The sequence below is a fragment of the Balaenoptera ricei genome, chromosome 7 (assembly GCF_028023285.1).
Source record: "Balaenoptera ricei isolate mBalRic1 chromosome 7, mBalRic1.hap2, whole genome shotgun sequence".
Taxonomy (NCBI): domain Eukaryota; kingdom Metazoa; phylum Chordata; class Mammalia; order Artiodactyla; family Balaenopteridae; genus Balaenoptera; species Balaenoptera ricei.
Genome location: NC_082645.1, coordinates 102,634,370 through 102,648,025, shown reverse-complemented (window position 1 = coordinate 102,648,025; position 13,656 = coordinate 102,634,370). Strand labels below are relative to the sequence as shown.

Below are 13,656 nucleotides of genomic sequence, written 5' to 3'. Positions count from 1 at the left end.
CAAGTATTTGCCTAACCCACTTCCAGGGCCTCTTAGGCTCCCAGACAGAGGGCAACACTTTAGTTGCGTCCTTGTCAGGACAAGACCATCTTGTCCTGAACCGCTTGCAGTAGCTCAGACGTTCCAGTCTCCCTCCCTCTCATCTCCATGCCTTGGCATATGTTGCTTCCTCCTCAAACACCTCTGCCTGGCAAACAGCCTCTTGTCATTCAGGATTCAGTTATGGTGTGACCTCTTCCAGGAAGCCTTCCTTGATTTCTCCAGGGCTAGACTGTATGCCCCCATAGCACAATGCCTTCCCTGTCTACCCTGGCAATTCAAGGCACTGAAGCTGCTGTCAGTGACAATGCAGTAGGGAATGGGGCAGTGTCTGGGTACCTGGGGAAGGGGAAAGACAGTGTACAGTCAATGCTACTCTGGATGGATCTAAAGCAGGAAGGTGACTCTTCTCTGTTCTGGGATCTGTCTCCAGAGAGCCACCTCTGATCTATTTATCAGAGTGGATTCACATACGACCTTGAGCCAGGCTCCCTGGGTTTAAATCCTGATTCTGCCACTAACCAGTTGCATGGCCTTGACCTTAACCTTCCTTTCATCTGTAAAATGGGTATAATAATAGAACCCACCTAATAAGGGTATTGTGAGAATCACATGACTTATGTGTAGAGGGATTAGAATAGTAAGTGCTGCATAGGGCTTGCTCGTATTATTACTATTCCCTTCCCTTTGCCTCCCTGGGTTCTCAACACTAGGTCAAGTCACATTAAACACTCTAATATTGCAGGTAGCACTTTGCATGGTCTACACTTACACATTCATCCACGGGAGCCTTGGCTGATGTCTCTTTCCTTCTGAATGGACTGTGTGTCATGCAGGTGGGGCTTGGTCCTGATACTCCCACAGCATCCCCACATCCTAGTCCAGTGCCGGGCAGGTCACAAGTGCTCAATCTTTGTTTTTTCTTTGTTCAGAGACATATATAGCTTAGGACTATGGAGCAAGAAGAGGGGGGTCATAGGAGTTCTGGGGACAAATGATATGATCTAAAAACAAACTGGTCTTGAAATGGATGTCACAGAGCAGGCAGGGAAGTGGCAGACTCCTTCTCAAGTCACCTGATGCAAGAGCGCTCAGCAAGGGCTTCCCTGGTGGCTCAGTGGTTAAGAATCTGCCTGCTAATGCAGGGGACATGGGTTTGAGCCCTGGTCCAGGAAGATCCCACATGCCACGGAGCAACTAAGCCCGTGCGCCACAACTACTGAGCCCACGCGCCACAACTACTGAAGCCCATGTGCCTAGAGTCCGTGCTCCGCAACAAGAGAAGCCACTGCAATGAGAAGCCTGTGCACCACAAGGAAGAGTAGCCCGCACTCGCTGCAACTAGAGAAAGCCCGCGTGCAGCAACGAAGACCCAAGGCAGCCAAAAATAAATAAATAAATAAATTCATTAAAAAAAAAAAAAAGAGCACTCAGCAGAGGAAGGATGTCCGTGGGTTGGATGTTACTGCCCTCCCGCCGTCCCCACTGCGGCAGAGTATCAGGAACTGGAGGGAGCTCTCAAGATCTCTACGGGAACATTCTGGGTGCACTGGGCTGAGTCAACCTTGGTTTCAGTTCTCCATGAGATGAGGAGAACTTGCCAGGGCCTACGAGGCCCTTTAAGACCCGGCCCTCCCTACCTCGAGGTGACTGAGCACTTTTGTCGCCAGCTTCTCCCTCATCACGCCCCCACCCCACCCGCCCCACACTGTGCATCAGCCTCACTGGCCTTCTGTCCAACATGCCATGCTCAGAGGCTTTGCATTTGCTGTTCCTTCTGCCTTAAATGCTTTTCCCACAGCTCTTCACTGGTCTGACTCCTTATCATTCACATCCCAACTCAACTGAGACGTCAGAGAGGCCCTCGCTGAAGTCTCCACCCTCAACTCTCCAACCTTGAGTCCCTTTCTATCCATGACTTGGCCTTGTTTTCATAAATGTCTGAAATTTCACATAAGAAATTATCTTTTGTGTTTATCGTCTGTCTCTCCATGCTATCTGCAAGTGCCATGAGGCTAGGAACTTGGTCTTGTCCCTGCTGATCTCCCAGGGCTCAGAACAATCCTGGCACGTGGAAGGAGCCCAATATTTGTTGAGCTGATTGCCTGATTGAATTAAAAGACCTTATCCTCTAGAGCTGTTGCTGTCCAGTCTGGTAGCCACTAGCCACATGTGGCTATTTAAATTGAAATTAATTAAAATTAAAGTAGGGACTTCCCCAGTGGTCCAGTGGTTAAGACTCTGTCTTCCACTGCAGGGGGCGTGGGTTCAATCCCTGGTCAGGGAACTAAGATCCCACATGCCACGCCGTGCAGCCAAAAAAATTAAAGTAGAACTTCAGTTCCTCAGTCACATCAATCACATTTCTAGTGCTCAGTGGCCACATGTGACTACTGGCTACCATATTGGACATTGCAGATAGAGAACATTTCCATCATTACAGTCTTGTAGATACTGGCGCATATTGTCCGCTAGAGTGCAAAGCTTCTCTGGAGGCCCTCATCTCTTAGCTGGGGCCTAAGGGAGGAATGAATAGATGGAAGGATGGAGCCTGCAGGCCCATTACCATCTGCCTCAGGGGAGGGTGCCTCCTATTTGTTACTGAGTTGCCGCCAGTATTGGGCAGGAACAAGCCACTGGCCAGAGCTGTCATTAAGCAAGGAACCTAAAGGAGGTGATGATTGCCTTCCATCCTATTGTTAACTGGGGACCCTACACGCAGTTTGGGGGTTCCTGTGTATAGTGGGAACTGGGAGGAAGGAGGTGGAGTGTGAGAGCTGGCGATGGGGTAGGGAGAGGGGGTTTGGAAAGCTTCGGGGGTGATGAGCAAGGCCAGTGGTGAACACATCGACTGTTTTTTTTCTTTGGCGGGAGCGGGCAATTACGCTAGGTGGAATCTATAATGATTCTGTGTGCCAAAAGCCCCGCCCCTCCATCGCGGCTAACCTAGTGACTAAAAGTGTGGGTTTTTGGAATCCAACGTCCAGGTTTGAATCCTACTTCCCACGTGTTTACTCTGCTACTCAATCTTTTCAAACGTCTATTTTCTTATCTGTAAAATAGTGATATTGATCATAATAACAGCTAGGAAGAAAGGCTGAAAATCGCTCGATAAACCCTGTTCACGGTTCCTATGCTTAGCCCGAGACACGAGACGCTGGCCAGAGAAGGATCCGGCTCACAGCCGAGCCTCGGGAGGGCCCCGTTTATTCCCATAAAAACCGCAGGCAGGAAAGCGCACCTCCCGGGTGCCTCCCGCCCGCGTGCCGCCCCAGCCCAGCCCGGATGCCTTGTCTTCCTGCCTCGCCCCGGCCAGCTGGGCCCCGGGGGACCGCCTTGCTGCCCGCCTAGCCCTCCTCGCCCTCGAGGCCCTCCGGCTCCAGCTCGTGGAAGGGGCAGGGCCGGTTGGAGGAGCGCAAGGCCGGAGTGGGCGGGCGTCGCATCGCAAAGGGGCCGAAGTACTCGGCGGCGAAGGTGACCACATCTGCCGGCTGGCGCAGCAGCAGGAAGAGCAGGAAGTCGGAGATGAGCGCCTGGGCCTCGGGGTGCTGCCGCAGATAGCTGTTGTGGCTGAGACGGAGCTCCTCCTGGAGGGGTCCGAGCCTGAGCCGGACCCGGGACCCCCGAGCCCCAGGAGCTCCCCTCCCCTTTGCCCCATGGAGAGCTTAGGAACGCTGGAGCCCGCTAGCCCTTAGGGGTGATGCATTTCAACCGGGCAGCAAAAGTGATCAGTAAAGGTGGAGTGTTCGCCCAGGGCAGGGGGGGTGGGGGGATGGGGACCTCAGGCTGGCTGCAGCCCCTCCTCACCTTCCGGGCCACAAACCTCGAGTAGAGCTCCATGTCCTCCTCCCACACCAGGGGTTTCTTCTCAAACACTGGGTGAGGCTCAATATCATCTGGGGGTGGGGGCGGGTGGGAGGAAGGCTGCGTGCCTATTCCGACCCCAGAACCTTCCTCAGATACAGAGGGATGCCCAAGGACACCAGTTCTGGGCAGGCTCAGGTAAAACCCCAGGGTTCTGGCCATATGGGCGAAGTTGCTGGAGGGGGTTCCCAGCAAAATGATCGTCCCCGAATTGCCTTGGGGACAGGGGCTGGAGAGCAAAACTTCTCCATCTCATCTCGGGCTCTGATCCGGGGCCATGGCACACTCAATCCACCCATGCACCCTGGAAGGCTCCAGGTTTCCTCACCTCGCCTTCACTCTCCCACCAGCCAGGGGCTTCACTCACCCTCTTCCCTCAAGATGGGCACCTTGGTGATCATGCAGCACCCTGGGGAGCCCACCTGGATCCTCTTGGCCAGGTGCCTGGAGTGCAACACAGAAGAAGGTGTGAGTCTTCCTAGACCAGCCCACTCCTTTGAAGGGTGTTCTGGGAGCCTCCCTTTACTGCTGTCCCCCTTCTCCCTTCCTCCACTTGTCTTTGAGTTCCAGGGTCCTGTTCATTTCTAGATCCCCAGATAATGGCCCCTGTTTTTCAAACTGGGGACTGTTCCTACCCTGGAGATGTGTGCATGTGTGCAAGACCTTTAGAGGTGTGAGCACTAAAAGAATCACGAGGGAATTCTCTGGCAGTCCAGTGGTTAGGACTCCGAGCTTTCACTGCCAAGAACCTGGGTTCAATCCTGGTCGGGGAACTAAAATCCTGCAAGCCATGGGGCGTGGCCCAAAAAATTAAAAAAAATAAAAAGAATCACGAGCCTCCTGCTATGTGATTCTCAAAATAGAAACAACAAGTAAAATTATGAAATAAGGAAAGCCCGCAACGTTCTGATCACTTTTTTTTTTTTTTTCTAGTATAGTGATTCTGTCAATACCTCTTTGGAAATTTCAAGAAACAAATGCTTCTCCCCCTCCCAAATTTTCTCAGGATTTGGTGCCTGCACTTTGCTGGTGACAGCTTGGCAGTGTGCTGGGATGCTTCTCCCAGCCTGCAGATTTTATCAAGTGCTGAGTTGTTCAAACTTGGGTGTTTTTCAATATTACACCCACACCTGTGGCAGCTGCTTTAGCTACGCCTTAGGCCCTGTGGAGTTGACCTTGACTTCCTCAGCTATTCAGGGCTCTTTGGTGAGGTTTGGGAGGCATTGTGAAGATCAGGAGAACGAGTGAATATATGGAAAAGGGTGAATGAGTGGATAAAGCAGGGGCACTCAGATCTCAACAGCAAGTCTTCCTGGTGGTGTCCCCAGAAACAGGACTCTCCCTTTGCCCCGACCCGGCCCAGGGGGTTGAGTTCCCAGGCCTGTGCTCAATACTGCCCCTTTCGCCCCACCGTCAGTAGCTCACCCATCAGAGAGCAGGTAAAACTGGCAGGACACGGGGATGCCCTGTTCCGAGTGTACAGTCTGCTCCACAATGAACACTTCCACCTGCTGATGGCCCACCTGGATCGTCTGGGAGCCCAGGCCTTGCTGGCAGCAACCAAAATGAAGGGAGGGAGGTGAGGTGGATTCCCACCGGGGCCTCCCCGCACATCTCACCCTGGCCCTTCTCTCCAGATTATAGCTTCACTGCTTGTTCACCAGTGATAAGCAGCCCTTGGCTGTCCAGACCCTTCGGCGCCACAAGATTTGAGTTGCACCCCCAGGTTAAGTTGGGGTTTTCTTATAGAGAGCCAGCTCCACCCTGCTCCTGCCCCAACCCATCCCCATGCCAGCTTCATGACCAAGTGCTTCTAGTTGGCAGATTCTGTAATAGGGATGACCAACTAGGTGTGAGTGTGGGCGAGGGCGGAGGCTGGGCTATTTGTGGGGAGGGGGTAGTGGGACGCTGAGGAGGGACTAGACTGAGATTTATGGCTGCCTCAGGCCCGTGCAAGCTGCCCATTGTAATTGAAATTTAAATCCCTGGGGACTTCCCTGGTGGCGCAGTGGTTAAGAATCTGCCTGCCAATGCAGGGGACACGGGTTTGAGCCCTGGTCCGGGAAGATCCCACATGCCGCGGAGCAACTAAGCCTGTCTGCCACGACTACTTAGCCTATGCTCTAGAGCCTGCGAGCCACAACTACTGAGCCCGCGTGCCACAACTACTGAAGCTCACACACCTAGAGCCTGTGCTCCGCAACAAGAGAAGCCACTGCAGTGAGAAGCCCGCGCACCACAACAAAGAGTAGCCCCAGCTCGCCGCAACTAGAGCAAGCCTGAGTGCAGCAACGAAGACCCAGTGCAGCCAAAATAAATAAATAATTAAAAAAAAATTAAATCCCTGTTACAGCTACAGCAACAGGGAGAAAAGTGCTAACATAAGAAAAACATTTCAAAGAAAATTGGGGGGGAAATGGTATGTGCCTGTTTGTGTCAAACACATTGCTGTTTGTCATGTTTGTGATAGAAAAGACAAGAGTGTCATTTACGAAGTTGGTCATATCAGCCCCCAAAGTGTGTGTTCAGAGGCATGGCTTCAAAATCACATATTACAGGAAGTTCTAGGTAGGTTGATGATGAAAGTTTAGCCAAAATAAGAGAAAAATAAGAAACACCCTTCAGGGTTGAGACATAATAAAATAAATTTTAAGTGCAGTTGGAGATGTTACATTTCCTGATCTTAAAAAAATATGTCTTTAAAAGTGGCCCCTACGATGTTTATTTTTCCCGGACTGACTTTTGTGCAAAAATCGTTGCTTTCTTCCACTGCTCCCACCTTTTGGTCCTTCTCGCTCATGCCACTTGCCTCACACTTGGTCTTCCCTCTAACAAATGCAGTCTTGCTTTCTCCTGCTCTTGGAAGTCTCACCCCCATGCCCCGGGTTTATCCCCACTCCACCCCCTCTTCCACTCCACAGAGCTGTCTTTTCTCCCAACTCAGCATTCTCCTTGCCCCTTCTAGTTCGCCCCAGACCAAGTCCCCCTCCCAGGGAAACCCCTCACGTAAGTGGAATAGCAGAGTTTGCCCTCGGTGTCCAAGGCCAGGAAACGGGCGTGGCTGGGCACTGTCTGCCGCCAGGCCATCACCCTCAGCAACACCAGGTTGGCAGCCTGGGAGACGAAGCCCGCAGTGGAGTGCCAGGGGAAGAAAGTCACTTCGGTCTTCACTTCCTGTTCAGGACAAATCTGGGTCAGGGACGTTGAGCCGGGAAGTGGAGGGAGGTTGGGCAAGCCAGGTGTTGAGCACATGGTCCAGTCCATATGGTCCCTAGTCCAGGCTCCTGGCCTGACACCATCTGTCCCCTGTTCCTGGTTCCAAAGAGGATGTAGAGTATGGCTCCCACCTGGCTCTCATCCTTACCTCACCCTCCTTGATGATTCTGGTCACGGCCAGCTGATCATCCTGCTTCAGCAAACTCATCTTCCGTTCCATGGGGAGGACGTGGAACTAAGGGCCAGAGCATGGAGGGGAGAATCAGGGACTCACGGGATGGTATACGAGCGAGATCCCCCAGAGGTCGCCTTGTCCGTTCTCCTTCATAAATGAGAAAACTGAGGGGAAATTTGGATAGAAAACTTTCCATATGTGGTCAAGGCTGGGGCCCCAGGAGGTACCTTGATGAACTCCTGATTATGTTGTTCCACAACCTCCAGTTTCCACGAGAGATAGCCTGGGGGGAGGAGGTGAACACCGCTGTCACAGGAGACAAGGCTGGAGTTTGCAGGAAGGGAGGCGGTGGCCCGGGCTGGAGGACTCAGGTGTAGGGTGGCCCGAGGAGAAAACTAAGACTGTGATTAACTTCCCTGTCACCCCCATGTCCCACGCACTCTCTTTGCCTCGTTCTAGTCCCAAGGTGAAGTCAAAGCGTTGGTCCTGAGTGAAGGTCCTGGGAGTTGGGGGGTGGGAGGGGGAGGGCAGTGGAGGAAGGGTGGGGTAGAGGGTGTCAGGCAGCAGGAACTCTACCCAGAATGGAGTTTCCGCAGAGTATTTTGTCCATGAAGCCACGGCTAAAGGCATGCACGAATGGGAAGTACGCCATGACACCAAACTGGTCTTTGTATTTCCCTCTCTGCACCTCAATGGTCAGCTCTCCCTGAGGCTCCCCTGCGTCCGAGACCATGACCAGAGTCTCCGAGAAGAATAGCATCAGCAGCTCCTCTTGCCCTGTGTGGGTGAGGGTCCCGTGGGGACAGTTAAAGCCCCAGCTCCTAGGTCTCAACTCTCGGACACCCGGGCCACCAGTGCGCCCACAGTCTCCACCCACCCCCTCCTTATCCCACGTCCCCCAGGTGGCCCCTGCCTCCCCTCCATTGACCTCTACAGCAGTCAGCAGGTGAAGACTCCCCTGCCCCAATCCCCACCAGCCCCTACCCACACCGTGTCCCTGGGGTCTTCCCTTGAAGAATATCAACTAACGGGTCTCACACCCGTTAGTCCCAGGAGAATCAAGGCTGAGAAAGGGGGTGAGTCCCAGGAGAATCAAGGCTGAGAGAGGGGGTGAGTCCCAGGAGAATCAAGGCTGAGAGAGGGGGTGGCCAGGTCTGGGCTTTCTCTTCTCCCTCCCGTCCGTACTTTTGCCCACTGCCCAGGCTCACGGAGGGAGTTGAGGAAGTGGATGGCTTCAGCATTGGCCTCTAGGGGTGGCAGACTCTCTTGGGCTGAGGGCTGGTGGTCCTTGGCTTTGGAGCCTATGGAGGGAGGAGAGGTTGAGACGGCAGATGGCGGACCCTGGGAAGAAGGACAGGGGTGGGGCAGGGGTCCCAAGAGCAGAATCCTCCAAGGCCACCCCAGGGTGGATGATGAGGGAGAAGATGCCCCACCCCTTTCCAGGTCCCCACCCCAAACTCCTCAGCCCTCTTCTCACCTTTGGATTGAACTTTGGAAGACATGCTGCCTCCTGCTACCCAGTTTGTATCCAGCTGTCTCCATGGCAACTGGGAGCTAGCTACCGCCTCTTAAAGGGCCATCAACCCATTTCACTAAACACCCAGACCTTGGAAGAATTGGTAGGAACTGTGGCTTCTGCGGCTCAGCCCAAGCCTGAGGTATTGTCCAGCAGAGGGAGCATTTGACATTCTTAGGAGGCAGGGGGGATGACATGGATCATTAGAATGACCTTACAAGTGTACTTTGAAGTTCAATTCTTACTGGGATTGTAAGTAGAACCAAAACCTTTTTTAAAAAACCTTAAATTTTAGTATATTTATATGTTTATGTTTATTAGATTGCATTAAAAGTACTTGGGAAGCTGGTTTGTCAATTTATTAAAAAAATTTTTTAGAGAATTATTTTTAGTTATTTTTCCCAATCAATTGCTTTTGGCAATTGCAATTGCCACTGGGCAGTCCAGTGGTTAAGACTCTGCGCTTCCAGTGCAGGTGGCAAGGGTTTGATCCCTGGTCGAGGAACTAAGATTCCGCATGCCATGTGGCGTGGCCAAAAAAAACACAAAGAAAACCAATCAATTGCTTTTAAAAAGGAAGTAGAATATATAGAATGAATATGGTATAAACATATTTATGGAAGTTTTAATTTTGTAAAGAGAACCAATTATTAATTAAAGCCCCCTTAAAAGTTAGTAATAACATTAGATAGATTTATGATTAGAATGATATGACTAAGTTGAACTTAAAAGTTTTAAAAATGCTTATGTTTTAAAATTTGCATTTTAAAAAATTGTGTTCTAATTTTTAAAAAAAATTAATTTATTTTTATTTTTGGCTGTGTCGGGTCTTTGTTGTTGCGTGCAGGCTTTCTCTAGTTTTGACGAGCAGGGGCTACTCTTCGTTGTGGTGTGCGGGCTTCTCATTGCGATGTCTTCTCTTGTGGAGCACAGGCTCTAGGCGCGCAGGCTTCAGTGGTTGTGGCACGTGGGCTGAGTAGTTGTGGCTCGCGGGCTCTAGAGCACAAGCTCAGTAGCTGTGGCGCACGGGCTTATTTGCTCCGCAGCATGTGGGATCTTCCTGGACCAGGGCTCAAACCCGTGTCCCCTGCATTGGCAGGCGGATTCTTAACCACTGCGTCACCAGGGAAGCCCTGAGTTCTAATTTTTAAAAGCCAAAATGAATTCTGCACGTGAGCCACCGCCAGTGGCATTAAGAAAACTCACAACTGCTTTGGGAAGTAGTCTGTTAGTTCCTCAAAACGTTAAATGTGGAGTTGCTATATGACTTGGCAATTCCACTCCGGGGTATATACCCAAGAGAATTGAAAACATCTGTCCATATAAAAAACTTATACACAGATGTTCATAGCATCATTATTCAGAATAGCCAAAAAGTGGAACACCCATCTGTTCATCAACTGATGAATGGATAAACAAAATGTGGCGTAATATATATAATGGAATATTATTCAGGCATAAAAAGGAGCGAAGTACTGACATATGCTAGAATATGGTTGAACCTTGAAAATATGTTGAGTGAAAAAAGCCAGTCACAAAAGACCATACATTGTATGATTCCATTTATATGTGTAAATGTCCAGCACAGGCAAATCTATAGAGACAGAAAGTAGATCAGTGGTTGCTTGATGTGGGGGAAGGGTGGAGGCATGGAGGCAGGGAGTGGCATCCACTGGGGACAGGGTTTCTTTTGGGCATGCCGAAAATGTTCTAAAATTAGACTGTGCATATACTAAAACCCACTGAATTGTATACTTTAAAAGGATGAATTTTGTGGTAGGTAAATTATATCTCAATAAAGTTAATAAAAAATAGATGATTTAAATAAAATCTAAGAGAAAAAAGCAAACCCTATTGCTTTCATATGTGAATTACATAAAGTTTAACAAAATCTTTTTGATTTGGACAAAGTTTAAAAAAAAAAAGAAGCAGGGACTTCCCTGCCGGTCCAGTGGTTAAGACTCCGTGCTTCTACTGCTGGGGGTGCGGGTTTGATCACAGGTCTGGGAACTAAGATTCCACATGCCTTACGGCCAAAAAAAACCAAGAAGCAAACTGCTCTTTTTTAGATGCTCTTTAAGGGGTGCCCACATAGTCCCCCTCCTTATTGTGCACCCCCATCCCAGCTATTCTGGACTCCTAGCCTGAGGGAAAATTCGCTCCCTGAGCCCTCTACCCTTTGGAGTTCTCCTGTCACCCCTGGTCCCCCTCACCTCCCCTTGGTCAGGCTCCTCTAGCTGCATAGGACCCCCACCTGCCTGTCCTCACAGGCTCCCACCTCCTGGGAGCCCATCTTCTCAACTCTATCATTCCCCCCAGATTCCTTCCTGCTTGATGCTGGCTGTTTCCTGCTGGCTGCTTAGAGGAGAAAGCATTTTGGAAAAGTGGATCACAGAAGGATCAACATCCAGTTTGTTGTCTATTTTTTTAACCATCTGGAAGAGATCTGTTAAGGACCCTTGTTACCATCCCCCCTTAGGGCCTGATACGCCAGGGGAAGGATGCTCTGGAGCGGTTGACATACTAGCCGTGCGGCTGTGTTGGGCAGGTACGCCTTTCTGAGCCTGTGACATGGACAGCCTGTTCCCTCCCAGCAGCTGGGGTTGGCACCTGTTGAACAACAACCACTACCGTAGAGAGGGTACCCTATATGCTGAGCTCTGCAGGTAGTAACTCACTTAATCCTCACAATCAGCTTCCAAGGTGGTGTTAGCATCATCCTCATTGGACAGGTGAGACGTGGAGGCACAGAAAAGTTCAGTAACTTGTCCAAGGTCACCCAGTTAATAAGTGGAAGGTGTGGACTCCAACCCAGATGGGCTGGCTTGAGTCCATGTTCTTAATCACTTTGCCCTACTGTCCCTGATAGACTAGCGCTAAGTTTATTAATAACAGTGAGAGGAAAAAGAGGCTGCTGTTCACTGAACACCGTTGTGCATCTCATTTGGGTCTCCCAGCCACTCCAGAAGGAGGCTCGGTGACATGAGTCCCATGTCTGGAGTTACCCACGGAGTGTCAGAGTTTGTATTCAAATCCAGACCAGTGCAAGTCCTCTCTCTTTCTTCCACCTTGTCCTGCCTTTGGCCCAAGCCTAGGGTTTACTGACCATCAGGGTTAGCTGCCCACCTGCTTTCAAAGCCTCCATTTGGGGGCTTCCCTGGTGGCGCAGTGGTTGAGAATCTGCCTGCCAATGCAGGGGACACGGGTTCGAGCCCTGGTCTGGGAAGATCCCACATGCCGCGGAGCAACTAGGCCCGTGAGCCACAATTGCTGAGCCTGCGCGTCTGGAGCCTGTGCTCCGCAACAACAGAGGCCGCGATAGTGAGAGGCCCGCGCACCGCGATGAAGAGTGGCCCCCACTTGCCGCAACTAGAGAAAGCCCTCGCACAGAAACGAAGACCCAACACAGCCATAAATAAATAAATAAATAAATAAATAATTTAAAAAAAAAAAAAAAAGCCTCCATTTGTGGCCAGGGCCTGGGAGGACTAGGACAACCCCCTCACCAACACACACACGTGGACACACAGGGCTCCTCTACAACTTATCCTGTTCTCTGTCCTTCCTGGGAACTTCTAAGGCTGCCCCTCCCTTTCTCCTTTTCTGTGATTTAGAAAAAAAAGAGAGACAGCCTGTGATTCAGGGAAAAACGAACTGCTTACAGGACTTTTTTTTTTTAAATAAATTTATTTATTTTATTTATTTATTTTTGGCTGCGTGGGGTCTTCATTGCTGCGCGCGGGCTTTCTCTAGTTGCGGCAAGCGGGGGCTACTCTTTGTTGTGGTGCGCAGGCTTCTCACCGCGGTGGCCTCTCCTGTTGTGGAGCACTGGCTCTAGGCGCGCAGGCTTCAGTAGTTGTGGCTCACGGGCTCTAGAGTGCAGGCTTCAGTAGTTGTGGCGCACGGGCTTAGTTGCTCCGTGGCACGTGGGATCTTCCCGGACCAGGGCTCGAACCCATGTCCCCTGCATTGGCAGGCGGATTCTTAACCACTGCGCCACCAGGGAAGCCCCAGGTTATTATTATTTTTTAAAATTAATTAATTAATGTATTTTTGGCTGCCTTGGGTCTTCCTTGCTGTGCGCGGGCTTTCTCTAGTTGCGGCGAGCAGGGGGCTACTCTTTGTTGCGGTGCACAGGCTTCTCACTGCGGTGCCTTGTCTTGTTGCAGAGCACGGGCTACATCTAGGCACACGGGCTTCAGTAGTTGCAGCACGCGGGCTCAGTAGTTGTGACGCACAGGCTTAGTTGCCCCACAGCGTGTGGGATCTTCCTGGACCAGGGCTCGAACCTGTGTTCCCTGCATTGGCAGGCGGATTCTTAACCACTGTGCCACAAGGGAAGTCCCCCCAGGTTATTTTTTAAACTACGTATTATTCAAACACCTTTGAGGCCATGTGTCTACCTCCATTTCTTCTCTATAATGAATTAGGCACTGGAAATCACATGTAGCATTTTCCAAAGTGACTTCATATGCCTTTCTCATCTAACTCTAGCCTCCAAATAAGTGGCCTTGTTGGTGAAAGTTTATGAGTTTGCTGCCTTGCATCATTTCTGGTATCAGGCCACCTATTCCTCTGGGGGACCCTTTCCCCACTCTCGGTGCACTGTGTTTCAGTTGGGTCTGACACTGCCTGTCCAAGTGTGGTCACATGACCTAACCTGGCCAGTCAGAGAAGCCCAGTCCCCTAACTCCTATGATTGGTTCAGCGTTGGGCACATAATCCAAGCTGAACCAATGAAACTCAATCCCTGGGGCTATTAGAGGTTCTGCTATGTTTGATGAACTAGTAGCCCATAAATCTGGAACTTCTAGAGACCATCCTTCCATTACAGGGAGAAACACTG

At 50.8% G+C, this 13,656-nt stretch overlaps 1 protein-coding gene across 1 annotated transcript; it reads right to left on the bottom strand.

Moving 5' to 3' along the window:
• Window positions 1-3,386: 3,386 nt before the first annotated feature.
• On the bottom strand, window positions 3,387-8,796 carry CATIP (ciliogenesis associated TTC17 interacting protein). Its single transcript, XM_059927412.1, has 10 exons — window positions 8,772-8,796; window positions 8,503-8,595; window positions 7,871-8,071; window positions 7,522-7,577; window positions 7,268-7,354; window positions 6,910-7,077; window positions 5,329-5,453; window positions 4,271-4,347; window positions 3,847-3,935; window positions 3,387-3,626 (listed from the first exon to the last, which is right to left on the bottom strand). Exons 1-10 carry the CDS (start codon window positions 8,794-8,796, stop codon window positions 3,387-3,389), a joined length of 1,161 nt encoding a protein of 386 aa, XP_059783395.1.
• Between the last annotated feature and the right edge of the window lie 4,860 nt (window positions 8,797-13,656).